Genomic DNA, 13,293 nt, shown 5'->3' with positions numbered 1-13,293 from the left:
TGGAGTTGTCATATTTATATCAGGGGGTGAAGGTATGGAATCCACTGCTATTAAGCATTCAACAGATTAAGATATATTTTACTTTTCGAAAAGCTCTTAAGACCTATTTTTTTTAAAGAAAAGTTCAGTAGAACTATTTGTAAAATAGGTATGTAATTTTTTTCCTTTTGTTTATACTAACCTCACTGTTTACAAAGCCGAGGGACATTACTGGCACAGCCCATTCAAAGTGACTAGTGAATGGGCTGTTGGCAGTACCGCACAAACAGAGGCCCAAATGTTGGATTATTATAATTTTCCTATTATGAAGGTCTTATATTGTGTGATCCACTTAGAATCCATTTGGAAAGTAGCAGAATATAAGAATAGCCAGTAAACTAGGCTGCGAAGCTGCATCCCAATTATATTTGTGCATTTGACTCATGTAAAACCACAAACCTTGCCAAAACTGTAAAATCACAGGGCAGTGCCAAAAAACAGTGTTTATATGTGGCTTCCAATATCCCACACTTGAGACATCTACAGCCTGTTGAAAACCCCATTTCCTTGGCTTGTACAAGGTGAATATAAATATGCAAAAAGCATCTATAATGTAGTTCCTGAAACTTAGTATGTTCCACCATAAGATAACCTTTTCTTAAGCTCTCTTTTAATGTGTCAATTGAGTAGGTCCCAAAATCCCATGTCCATTTATCCACCACTGCCTGGAGAGGTTCTGTGCCTACAACCTTTTTAACTCCTTCATGGTATCAGCCAACCAGGCCTTTCTGGACTGCTGGAAGAGGCCAATACTGGAAGAGGATTCATGAAAGTCCACCCTATAATTAGTTGCAAAAAAGATAAATAATGTTGGATTTGCATGTAGGGATACCAATCACAAGTCAGGAGACCATAAGTACATTTCACTGTGGAATAATCCAACAGTACAGACTCATCTTCCTCCACAAGGTGGAGCAATGTCTGCAATCCCACTGGCCCCCGGCGTTTATAACAGGGATCTGTAAGAGCCAGGGGAAATCAGTGTCGGGACTTGGAAAACACTGACATAATCTCAGGTGAAGGCTAGATACATTTGTACCATATGCAAACTCGTTGAAAATATTCCCACCCCAAACCCCCCACCCCCTTCAAAACACATCTATTGGTAATAAACTAGGCATACAGGCCCCGAACAATAAGAAGAGTGCAAAACTATGATCCTCCAAAGAGAAAATCAAACATAGTTAAACAATTGCTAGACCCCCACAGAATGGAACAAGAAACTATGCTATGGTGCATCAATCATAGACAAAAGCAAAATATTCTCACAAAAGTGTCCACAAAGCGTGTGGAATTGTATCTTCATATCTTCATGTAGAGGAAGACTCGCAAGAATGTTCAACTGACTGCCTGGTCTGGTACTTGCTCCACTCTGGAATGCAATGCAAACGGGGTATAGTTGTATAGTGAATTGGAGCTGGAACATGTCGGTTCTAGCTCTTTCCACAATCCCACCTTCTGGAAAATGGTGCAAGTCTCCACTACTGTTTTAATTCGATAGGTCTTTCCACTAATCACAAATGTAAGATTAAATGGAAAAAGCCACTTATAGCAAATGCGTTCTCACTGCAATAAACTGGTCGCTTCTTTAAAATTGCAGTGCTTCTGTAATGTAGTAGAGGACAGATCTTAGTAAAGTTCTATTTTTTCCTCCTGGTTCCTCAAATTTGTAATGCAGCATGCCTTGCATAGAACTTTCTCCTTAATTGAATAAGCATGAAGACAGGCAATAATGTTGCATAGCTTGTTGGTACATGGTGGGCCCAGCACACAATGAACCCTTTCAATTTTGATCTCTGGGTCCTGAACCACCACAGATGCATCCAATTTAAAGACCTATGCACATATCTCCCGTACAGTTTGGGAGCAGTTTTCCTCCTCCTCCACATCCTCAGTGTCCAGCTGCACAACTGTATCTCTCAATGTTTCTGTGGTTTCCTCTATTATGTGCTCCACAACCTCGACCCTGTGGCCAAGATCACCAAGGCCCATGCGTAAGTCGCTAAAAGGTTATTTAAGCTCCATTGCTCTCTCTGCCTTGTCCTTTTGCAAGGCATGCTTTAAATCAGAAAGCATGATGTTTAAGTCCTTCTTCAGCAATGGGGCAGTTACCCAACATCAGGATAACAACATAAGTATTGCCATACAGGAAGAGACCGAAGGTTCATCGAGCCCAGTATCCTGTTTCCAAGAATGACCAATCCAGGTCCAAGTACCTGGCAAGATCCCAAATGAGTAAGACAGATTTTATGCTTCTTATCCTAGGAATAAGCAGTAGATTTTCCCAAGTCCATCTTAATAATGGCTTATGGATTTTATTTAATGAACTTGTGCAAATCTTTTTTAAACCCTGCTAATCTAACTGCTTTATTCACATTTTCTGGAAATGAATTCCAGAGCTTATGTACACAATTTTCTCCAAGTTGTTCTAAATTTACTACTTAGTAGCTTCATTTGCATGCCCTCTATTTTTAGTATTTTTTAGAGAGAGTAAACAAGTGATTCAAATCTACCCATTCCATTCACTCAGGATTTTATAGACCTCTGTCAAAGCTCCCCTCAACTGTCTCTTCTCTTTCTCACAGGGAAGTCATCTCATTCCCTTTATCATTTTCATCACCTTTTACTGTACCTTTTCTAATTCTGCTATATCTTTTTTGAGATGCTGTGACCAGAATTATGCACAATTCAAGGTATGGTCATTCCATGGAGTGATACAAAGGCATTATAATATTCTCAGCTTTGTTCTCCATTCCAGATATGCTCCAACACTTGGAAATATTTGGCTCTATATCAGCCTGTCATGGCCAGCATTTTAAAAAACTCACTGACCACCACAGGCTGAATATTGGCTGGAACAATGATACTGTCCTGTGGCTCATACTCCCTCTTTTGATGGCATGCAGAGGCTCTTTGGCCGTTGAAAAACCGTGCTCTCAAGTCCTTTCGTGGTGGGGAAGGAAGTGGGGGAGACGGTTTTTCAAGGCTTGTAGGCTTGTGGGGTATCCTCTAACATTTCCTAGTAGAACTGAAAAAACACTGTCAGTCAGTCCAAATGAGATCATTCCAAAATGAAACCATTTACTGAGTTGCTTGACACAGGTGAGTTATTTGGCAGATAGCTCATTTTCATCCAGTACAATCCATGCAGAAAATCAAAACTCAATAATGTGAGCAAAGCAGTCACAGCAGTCTGGAGACACTAGCAGTTTCTTTACCACTGTGATAGTGTGTGTGAGGTTTGAGCGTGGGTCTTCAGAATTACAGTCAAAGGTAAAAAGGAAACCAAAAATTCTTTGCAGGAACACAGAATAAGGAATAAAGTCTCTGGAAACTCAGATGCAGTCTCAGATGCTGAGGCATCCTATAGAAATGTGCCAAGCAGCGTGCACTACTCTCGTGCTAAAAAATAGTTCTTATTTTTTTGGAACGGGAGGTGTGCTTATGAGTAGAGAGTAGGCGTGCCCTGCTCTAATTGGGTAGCATGAGTACATTGCTGCACGCTGCCTGATTAGTGTGGGGTTAGCATGGGAGCCAAAGCACCTACTAAATAGGTGGCAGCAAGGGCTCCTGTGGTAATGGCCACATACTAAGTGGGAAATTAGCACATGGCCATTAATGAAAAATATAGAAATACAGCCATTTTACCGCCGCGCTAAAAGTGTCCTACAGCCATTTTACCACCATGCCAAAAGTGGCTGCATTGCACAGAAAACCCACGTGCTAAACACAGTGCTGGCCACTTTTTAGCATGGCAGACCCCTTTATGTGGGCCTGCTGCTCACAGGCCCCAAATCACAGTTTATGCAGCCTTATTACAGAGTTGCACAACTGCCGGTCTGGCTCCAACCAGGCCTCAAGAACAGCTTCCTCACAATATACAAGTTAAAGTTTGGCCTCCCTTACCTTACACATAAGCTGTAAAGACATACCCTGTAGGACAACTTCTTTCCTCTTGAGGCCTCCTTGCCTGGTCTGAGTTGTGGGTTTTTATTTCTGCATGGCCACTGTACCTTCCCTGTTCTAGGTCCTGCCTTTTAAGGTGGTTCCTTAACTATGAGAGAGTGCTATTAATGGGGAGCGGTAGTTTCCTATAGAATCCCTCACAACCACCTATTCCCTAGCAAAGGATCCATCCTGGCTTTTTCACACGGTAGTTAGTATTTACAGAACTTGATACAATCATGCTGTTTAGTGAATTATTTAAGTTACTATCCTGAACAAACTGAAGTTAAGCTTTTTTTTATTTTCTTTAGACAGTAATTCTGTAGAATTTCTACCTATCTGGATGTCCTCCTGACTCCAAACAGGCACATCACTTTATAACACAATTAAGGCAAATCTTCAGTCACATGAAGGATTGTGTGGGATTAGCTCCCCTTTCACCCTTACTATTCTTCTTTTTTCCTCTACTTCAAGATCCTCATTGACTCTGAGAACTCTTCCCTTTAGTCCCAGCCACCTTCCTTGGACAAGAGAGAAGGGAAGGGAAATGGGACTTGATATACCGCCTTTCTGTGGTATTTTGCAACTACATTCAAAGCAGTTTACATATATACAGGTACTTATTTTGTACCTGGGGCAATGGAGGGTTAAGTGACTTGCCCACAGTCACAAGGAGCTGCAGTGGGAATTGAGCCCAGTTCCCCAGGATCAAAGTTTGCTGCACTAACAACTAAGCTACTCCTCCAGGAAGGAAGGAAGAACAAGACCCAAAAGTAGGCTCATGAGTTTTATAGAAACACATTCCATGGAAAAGATCCCCCCCTGCTGATAAAACACGATCCTCTGACCTTACTCATTCAGTGTCAGTGGGTGCATTGATGTAACGAGTAAGTGACACCATTATAATTAGTAGTTGGAGCTCTTGTAGAACAGTGATTCTTAACTGGAGGCACATCTAAATAGTTTATTTTTCATGGTATCCATAATGAATAGGGTAAAAAAAGAAACAAGAAGAGGTCTCTATGCAAATCCAACAGGAACCAAAGGAAAGTAGAGGATGACACAAATGACGATCAAACAGGGAGATGAGTCTTAAAAGTTCTTTAATAAAAGCGTCAGGATGTATTGTAGACCTGACATAGGCTGTGTTTCGGCGGACGCAGCCGCCTGCCTCAGGAGACACAATCAAACTCAAACTTATATTGATGTGTCTGGACATTACACCATCTTGCAATAGGCTCAGGAATCACTTCCCATTCCTGTTTGGCTTGTCTGAGAAGTTAATTTTCCAGCAGCAATGTTGCCTTCGACAGAGATCATTTTGGTGCAAGTACTTTTCTGCCCACTTAAATCACTTTGAATGTTGGCCAGATGGTATCCAATTATGTCTTTTTACAGGATTGTTCTGGGAGGCATGGTGCTGGGGCAATCATTATTACTGAATTTAATTAGCAACATTTCTGTAGGGAAGCTAGGGGACCGATAGTTATCATAGTGGAGGTGTAGGGTTGAAAGTTTGTCCGAGGCATTAGCTCTGCCTTCTCATCTGCAACTATGATAGCATTCCAGTGCAGAGCTGTACCAGTTCCATTCCACACAAACCAGAGGGGGTAGAATTTGCAACACATGGACTAAGCTATTCTACCAGCTATATTTTATTTTCTGACCTTCCTTCTAGGATTGTCCTAGTCATTAATGTTTTATGAATTAAAGACCAGAACATTTGTCTCAAACTCAAAAGTCCCCTACTAAGTCATAAGTAGCTGCAGAATGTATCTAATTACTTATGTGTTCAACTCACAGCAGATCAAGACTCAAACTCTCTCTATATTCCAGAGTGTCCTCCTAAGGCATTTGGCATACCCTTGTCTCAAGTGATTGCCAATGATCGAGCACATAAACAGAAGCAGGAGGCAGTGAAGGAGAGTCGCCGTGACTGTCTGGCAGTGGAGGCAACAGTGACTGAATTCCTAGAACAGAAACAGAAGAACCGACATTCATTGCTGAGGTCCTCACTGGAGATCCATGATGCACCGCTGTCCCCAAAATTCATAGACAATACGTCTCGAGCACAGAGAAGGGTAAGATACATATGTTATATTTGCATCTCAAGACTAATTGCATGTGCAGTAGTTACACATATTTAGAATTTTAAGGGTGAACGCTCAAAAGATTTGCTCATCTAACTTTGTGAGTTACCTACACTGTGAGCTTTAAAACTTCCTTTTTTCCCCCCTGCTGAATGGGTAATACCACAAAATTTAGCCAGGCAATATGAAGCAGAGCAGGAGACATTCTTGTTCTATTGTTATATATGAGGTGGACACAACTGATATTCAACAGTTGTCCAGCTAAAGTTATCCAGATAAGTTATCCAGTCATAAATTTATCTGGATAAAGTTATCCAGCTATAGTCAGTGGAAAACCTTTCTGGATAAGTTCTGCTAAATATGCAAATAGAGTTATCTAGATAACTTTACCCAGATATGTTTTCCACTTGCCTCTTAGTTTATAGGGATTTTAGTTTTCTGAGCTGTTACTTTTCAGTGGCCTATTCTGTGCGTAGTTTGGGGGGGGGGGGTGATGAGGGCATGTCCCCCCCCAAACGGCTTTCCACCTCCTGCCCAGAGTGGTGCGGCATCTCCCACCTCCTTCCCTGTAGGTTCCAGTATCGCATTCCCCCTCCTATCCCATCCCATCCTCTCCTCTCTTCTCCTCCCCTCTCCTACCCCTACACCACCAATGGTGCTACAGTCTTCAAGGTGTCCAGTTCAGGGCAAAGGAGGTTGTTCAGGGCTGCTGTCAGCATTAGTGATGTAAGCACACTGCCTTCAGCCTGCCCCAGAAGCCTTTTCTCTGCAGCATCTCGCCTATGCAGGAACAAGAAGTTGCTGCAGCAACGAGAAGGCTTCCGGGCAGGCCGAAGCAGCGTGTTTACATTGCTAACACTGCTGGCAGCCTGGACAGCCTGAAGATTGCAGTGCCGGGTGAGATGAAGGAGGAGAGCGATCCCAGACCTCGCGGGGGAGTGGGGGGGGGGGGGGGGGGAAAGGGAGAGGAGAAGTGCAATTCTGAACCTTGTGGGGGGGAAGGGAGAGAGAGCAATCTCGGATCTCACAGGGGAGGGGGTGTGATCCTGAACCTCATGGAGGTGGGGAGGGGGGATGGAATGCAATCCTGGATCTCGTGGATATGGGCGGTGGGGGAGGAGCATGATTCCGGACCTCATGGGGTGAGGGGGAGGAGGATGATGAGGGAGGGAGATGACACTGGATCTTGTGGGGTGGAAGAGGAGGAAAGGAGACTGACACTGGACTTTGTGGGGGAGTGGTGTGGAGGAGGGAGGATGAGTGACAGTGGACTTCACGGGGGGGGGAGTGTAAAGAGTGAGACAGGGTGACACTGGACCTCATAGGGAAGGAAAAAGGGAGAGTGATATTGGACTGCACTGGGGGAGGGAGAGAGGGAGGACAACACTAGTCCACACGGGCAAAAGAGAAGAACAACAACATTGGACTGCACCAGGGGAGGAGAGGAGAGAGTGAGGGTAACACTGGACTGCACCGGGGGTGGGGGGGGGGGGAGGAAAAAGGGAGGGTGATATTGTACCTTGGGGGCAGTGGAAGGATAGTGACACTGGACTTCATGAGGGGGTGGAAGAAGAGAGGGACAGTGACACTGGAACTCATCGGGGAGGGGGCGATGGAAGGAGAGAGGAACAGTGACACTGGACCTCATGGGGGAAGAGGGACGAGAAAAAAGACGCTAGATCACAAGGGTTAGGGAGAGAAATACCAGATCATAGGGAAGAGGGAGAGGAATCAAGAGCTTGGATGAGGTGCTAGGGAAGAGAGGGGGAGAAAAACTGGGGGGGAGTGAGAAACATGCTGGGATGGGGGAGAGAAAGAGGCTATGCAGGGGGGGACAGATTGGGAAAGATGTATTCATGGAGGGGGAGGGGGAGAGGGAGAGATGCAGTACCATGGGGAGGGGGCAGGGGATAGAAAAGGGAGAGATGCTGGCCTTGGGGTGGGGTGCAGGGCAGAAGTGAGATGGGGGGATGGGGACACTGGGGGTAGATACTGAACATTGGAATAGGGCCAGTGACACAGAGGGGAGGTGCTGGACAGGACAGATAGGAACACAGAGGGAATGACGGTGAACATGGAGAAAGAAAAAAGTCAAATAGTAGATAGCGGAAAGCAGAAGATTGATGGGACTGTTGTGGAGGGAAGGAGCAGAAGATGGATGGGACTGGGAGGAGTGGGGGGCAGAGAAAAGGAGCAGAAGATGGATGGGACAGGGAAGGGTGGGGCGGAGGGAAGGAGCAGGAGATGAATGGGGCTAAAGGGTATGGGCAGAGGGGAGGCGAACAGCAGAAGATGGGGCTAGGGGGTGTGGGGAGGGGAACATCGTAGAAGATGAGGTTAGGGGTGTGGGCGGAAGAAGCAGGAGATAGATGGGACTGGGGGAGATGGGGAGAGGGGAGAGGAACAGAGCGGAAGATAGATGGGGCTAGGAGGTGTGAGTGAAGGGGAGAGGAAGAGGAACAGAGCAGGGAATTATGGATCAGAGAGATGGAGTGGGAATTTGAGGGTATAGTGAATACTTGGCAGTTTTAGATATGAGTGGAGTCGTGTATTGATGGGTTGGAAGAATGAGTGAAGATGTGAAATGAGGGATATGAGAAGAGAGGCAAGAAAAGGTGATGATGTGAGGAAAGGTTGAGACATAAAGTCCACGACCTGGAAGATTGGAGAGAGGATGAGAGGCATTGAAAAGGGATGGGGTACTGGGGAAGGGGTATGGGAGAAGGGGATGGGACTCTGAAGAGGGTTGAGTGAGAGTGGAAATGGGATTTAAAAGATGGCGAAAGAGAGACTATTGGGCATGGGGAATAGGGTAACAGACAGAAGAATGGCCTTGGACGCAAAGGAAGGAGAGACAGGGATAGAACTGCGACTGATAGGTTGATGAGATGCAGTGGAGGGAAGAGGAGGCTAAGAAAGTGAGTACAGAGGATGGGACTGGGGGACTATGGAATTAGGTGAAAGATGGGGGGTGGGTTTAGGAGACTGGGCAAGAGAGAGACAGAAGGAACAATGGGAGTGGTGGAGAGGGAAAGAGAGGGAGATGGCAAAAGCCAGTAAGTAGATGAGAATGAGGAAAAAAAACCCTTAAATAAAAGATATGTAGAGAAGAAAAGGAAGAAGACAAGAGAGAAGAAATGGAAAAGCCAACCTGGAAAAGAATTTAGGAGATGACTGACAAATGGAAAGTGGAAAAAAGATTGGAACCAGCCCAATTAGAAAAATAAAATGCACAGACAACACACGTAGAAAAGAAAACATTATTTTTATTTAATGCTTTTTAAGGACTAAGAAGTGCCTGCTTTGTGAAATGTACATTTTTTTCTGTTTTTGTATTTTGCAGAGTGCAGGAAAAAATACATTTCTGTTTCTCTTTTACCAGTATTTGCACTGCTTACAGGCTCTTTCTTTCTTGAGGGGATCTCCATTTTAGTTTTTGTGGGCCCTATTTTGTATCACGTGAGGGTCTGTCCATGTTATGCATATGCAACTGAGGTGAAGGATTCTGCTGGAATGTATTGTCTATGTAGGAATGTGTAACAGTTCAGCTTATTCCAGTTTTCCACTAGCAGATATTTTGATGCTCTAGGGTCCAGTGTAATATTTATAGTACTGTCTTTTCATAGGTGGATTAGGGCTGTTGTGTGTTACGTTTTCTGTATAGGTTATGAGTGTCCTTTTGCAGGGTTTTGTGTTATTTCATAAAGTGTCTGGCCTTATTTAATAGCAGGTTCTGGAGCAAACAAAAACCCATTTGTGCTGCTCCTGAGGTGATGATCACAATTTGAATATTTTTGTTTGGTGAGTTGTAAGGAGGATAAAGCACTTATGTGGCTGAGCTAACCGCATCAAACACAGTGCTGGCTTAATGCAATACATCCTAGCTGGTTAAGTGCTGAATATCACACTAGTTATGGGATATTCAATGCAGGTGCATGGACATGGCTTGGCATTGAATATCCGGGAATAAAGCCGGCAGTTATCAGCAAAACGCTGACTGCCGCCAGCTAAATATCTAGCCCAGTATGTCTTTTGGAGAGGGGTTACGTTGATGCTACTGACTGTTCTGTTATTCTGCTGTAAAATATTTAATAAACCCCTGTACATTTTAAAAAAAATATCTGGATAAATTCCTGGATAAATTCTATAAACTGTTTTTAAGGTCGATCCATGGAAAGTCATTGGTTATCCCTAGGGGTTAGTAGCAGAGAATCTTGCCACTTCTTGGGATTCTGCCAGATATTTGTGACCTGCATTGGTCACTTTTGGAAGCAGGATACGGTGCTAGATGGACCTTTGTTCTGATCAGTAGGGCAATAGTTTTGTTCTTATGGATATGGTTAGGGGAAAGGGGAGAAGAGTGCAGGAGGGTCAATAAGGGGAAGAGGGCAGAGGGAGGAAAGAGTAAAGAAATAAAAGCACATGGGAAGGGGCCTTAAAGGGAGAAGGAGAAGAAGGACAATGCTTGGGAAGGGGCTGTGAGGTGAGATCAGGAGTGATGCTGGGATCCTTTATTCATGATCTTTCTAGATATATGAAATACCAGTTTGGAGGAAGGACTATTCTCAGACCTTTGGAAACTCTCAATAATTAGACCATTCTTGAAAAAATCTAATTTGCCTAAGGGAGACCCATGAAGTTACAGGTCAGTCTTAAATCTTCTGTTTTTACAAAACTTTTGGAGAAGGCAGCAGTTCCTACATGTAGTTCCTATATCCAAAAAGATTGGCAACCCATGTCACATATGAATCTAAACCTTCACAAAGTACGGGACTGATAATCAAAGCCATTTACATGGATAAGTGCCACTTTCTCCATGAAAAATTGAGCTGTCTAAAGATCTTTGTCATTGAGTAGCTGAAAAGATACATGTAGGGTTCATAGCTTTCATTCAGTACATTTAGCTCAGGGGTGTAGAACAGCATGAACAGTCAGGATTTTCTAAAGTGCGTATGCTGTTTTGTTGCCTTGCCCCCCTCCCCAAACCAGTCCACTGCCCACATGCTTAGTGACTGCAAAGTAACTGAAAGTTTTTAGTGCATGTAGTTTACTGCTTTGAGGGGTCCTTTTACAAAGGCTTGCTAGCATTTTTAGCGTGTGCTAAAGTAAGTGTACATAAATATTAGAGACGCTCATATATTCCTATGGGCATCTCTAGAATTTAGCCTGCACTAAAAACGCTAGTGTGATTTTGTGAAAGACCCCCCTAATTATCAACGGCAAGCAATGCATGATGGTTCCCTTTGAAAACTAGCTATGATACCTTGTGCATATAGGAAGGTTTAATCAAACGGCCCTTATAGTATGTAAGCAGAAAGCATTTTGGATCTTAATATTTTACAGCTTTTCAAAAATCCATACTTTAATTGAAAATTGCTTGCATTTATTAATCCCAATATAGCCTCTGCTGTGTCTATTTGATATTAAAAATATTATTCACAATGTTTTTTCTTTTGTTTTTGGATAAAGTAGTGTGGCTCTCGTGTTAGTCCACTTGAATGTATAGGAATAAAGATTATTAAACAAAAACAAAACAAACAAAAAAAGAAATATAAGATGATACCTTTTTTGGACTAACTTAATACATTTTGATCAGCTTTTGTTCCGTTTCAAAATATGTATTGTTAGTCTAATAAAAAGGTGGCACCTTATAGCTCCCTTTTAAAACACATTTTAAATATCAACCTTTAGTTCTTTTCTGTTGGGCATAATTATGTTTGATTCAGATCCTAATTAGCATGCAGCTTTTTTGGTTCTACATCACTTACTTTCAAGCTGTGCCTGTGTGGGATGAAAAGTATCTGGAAACTCTTTTTGTTCCAAGTTAGAACCCGCTGGTTTAGTGAGAAAATTATTGGTCTTACAACATGACAGTCATTTTGCAACTCTGGGAACAGGTATTTTGTGTTTTAATAATTTGTATTGTTTCTATTGTATAATAAATAACACAGAATTATAACAGGTATTGGCATATAGGACTTGATTTTATAACTGGATGCCTATGTGAGAAGTCCAAAAAGGTGCCAGTTTTAAGCCTGTTTAATGAAGGCACCATAGGCAACTATGGGAGCAATATTTAGCCAGTGACAGTCAACATTTCTTTAAATGCTGGCTGCCAGCAGCTAAATTAGACCTGGATATTCAGTGCCAACCCCCTATCTGGATTCTAGCACTGGATATCCATGTATTTGGCAGCCCCCCCCCCCCCCCCCTGATTGTTACCCGAGCTGAGATTCTGCAGCGGTACCTGGTTTGGCTATCCTAAAATAACTGGATAGTTATCTGGGTACTGTTGCTAAAACTTGGTGGTGCTTGGGTAACCCCTGGTTCTGCCCCTACTCCTTCCCTGTACCATCCTAGCACTAACCAGATAGTAAATAGCCAAAAGAAGCACAAAGAGCCTTCAAAAATGGGGGCGTTTCAACTGTACTTTATTGATCAGACCCGACAGCTAGAAATTCTTGCATCAGGGGTCTAATAGTATCTGCAATTCTATTTCCGTCAAAATCAAGTAATGTTTTTGGGTTAGTGAGTCTGGAGTTTCCTTGATGTCTGCAAACAGAATTGGGATAAACCAAAGGTTTTTCTTCAAATGAGGCAGGAAGATAGGACCCAGGGTGGCCTTTTCTTCCCGCATTTTCCTTGCTAAGTGTTTAACTAAATTCTTCAAGAATAGATAATGTTTTATTTGACCCTAAACAATTGAGGCTGTTTCTGGATAGTAAAAAAGCTGAAATAGCCACTTTGAGCTATTAATAAATGGTGCCCCAGATTAGGTGCTGGGATGATTTGTGCTAAGCTGGTATTCTGTAAAGGACAGTCTGCACAGAGTACCCTTTATAAAATTTTAGGTTAGGGGCCCTTTTACTAAAGGGTTGCCATGCGGCAACCCAGAATACCACCAGTCCAACATGGGTGTTGGCTGTAGTTCCACCTCCAGCGTGCATCATTTCCGGTACTAGCGGAAATATTGCAAAAATATTTCCACAGGGGGTTACCTGGCAAGACTGCCCAGTTACCGATGGGTTAGCATGGGAGCCCTTACCGCCACCTCAATAGGTGACAGTAAGTGCTCCCCCCCAAAATGGCCACGCAGCAAGTGCAAACTTACCAGATGGCCGTTCCTTGTTTTGACCTTTTTACCCTCTGTGGTAAAAGGGGCCCTGGCTGCAGCAAAAATGGCCACTTCCACTAGCACAGGGCACCTTTTACCGTAGCT

At 43.4% G+C, this 13,293-nt stretch overlaps 1 protein-coding gene across 3 annotated transcripts in view; it reads left to right on the top strand.

Moving 5' to 3' along the window:
• The window catches only part of LOC115474819 (rho GTPase-activating protein 6-like), a 337,817-nt gene that overhangs the window by 225,766 nt on the left and 98,758 nt on the right, over positions 1-13,293 (top strand). For all 3 annotated transcript variants that reach the window (XM_030210489.1, XM_030210488.1, XM_030210490.1), the window contains exon 4: positions 5,821-6,065. In XM_030210489.1, the coding sequence (XP_030066349.1) occupies positions 5,821-6,065 (245 nt within the window). The remainder of the gene's footprint in view (positions 1-5,820; positions 6,066-13,293) is intronic.

The sequence above is a fragment of the Microcaecilia unicolor genome, chromosome 7, assembly GCF_901765095.1.
Source record: "Microcaecilia unicolor chromosome 7, aMicUni1.1, whole genome shotgun sequence".
Classification (NCBI taxonomy): Eukaryota; Metazoa; Chordata; class Amphibia; order Gymnophiona; family Siphonopidae; genus Microcaecilia; species Microcaecilia unicolor.
This window is presented reverse-complemented; position numbering and strand designations above follow the sequence as displayed.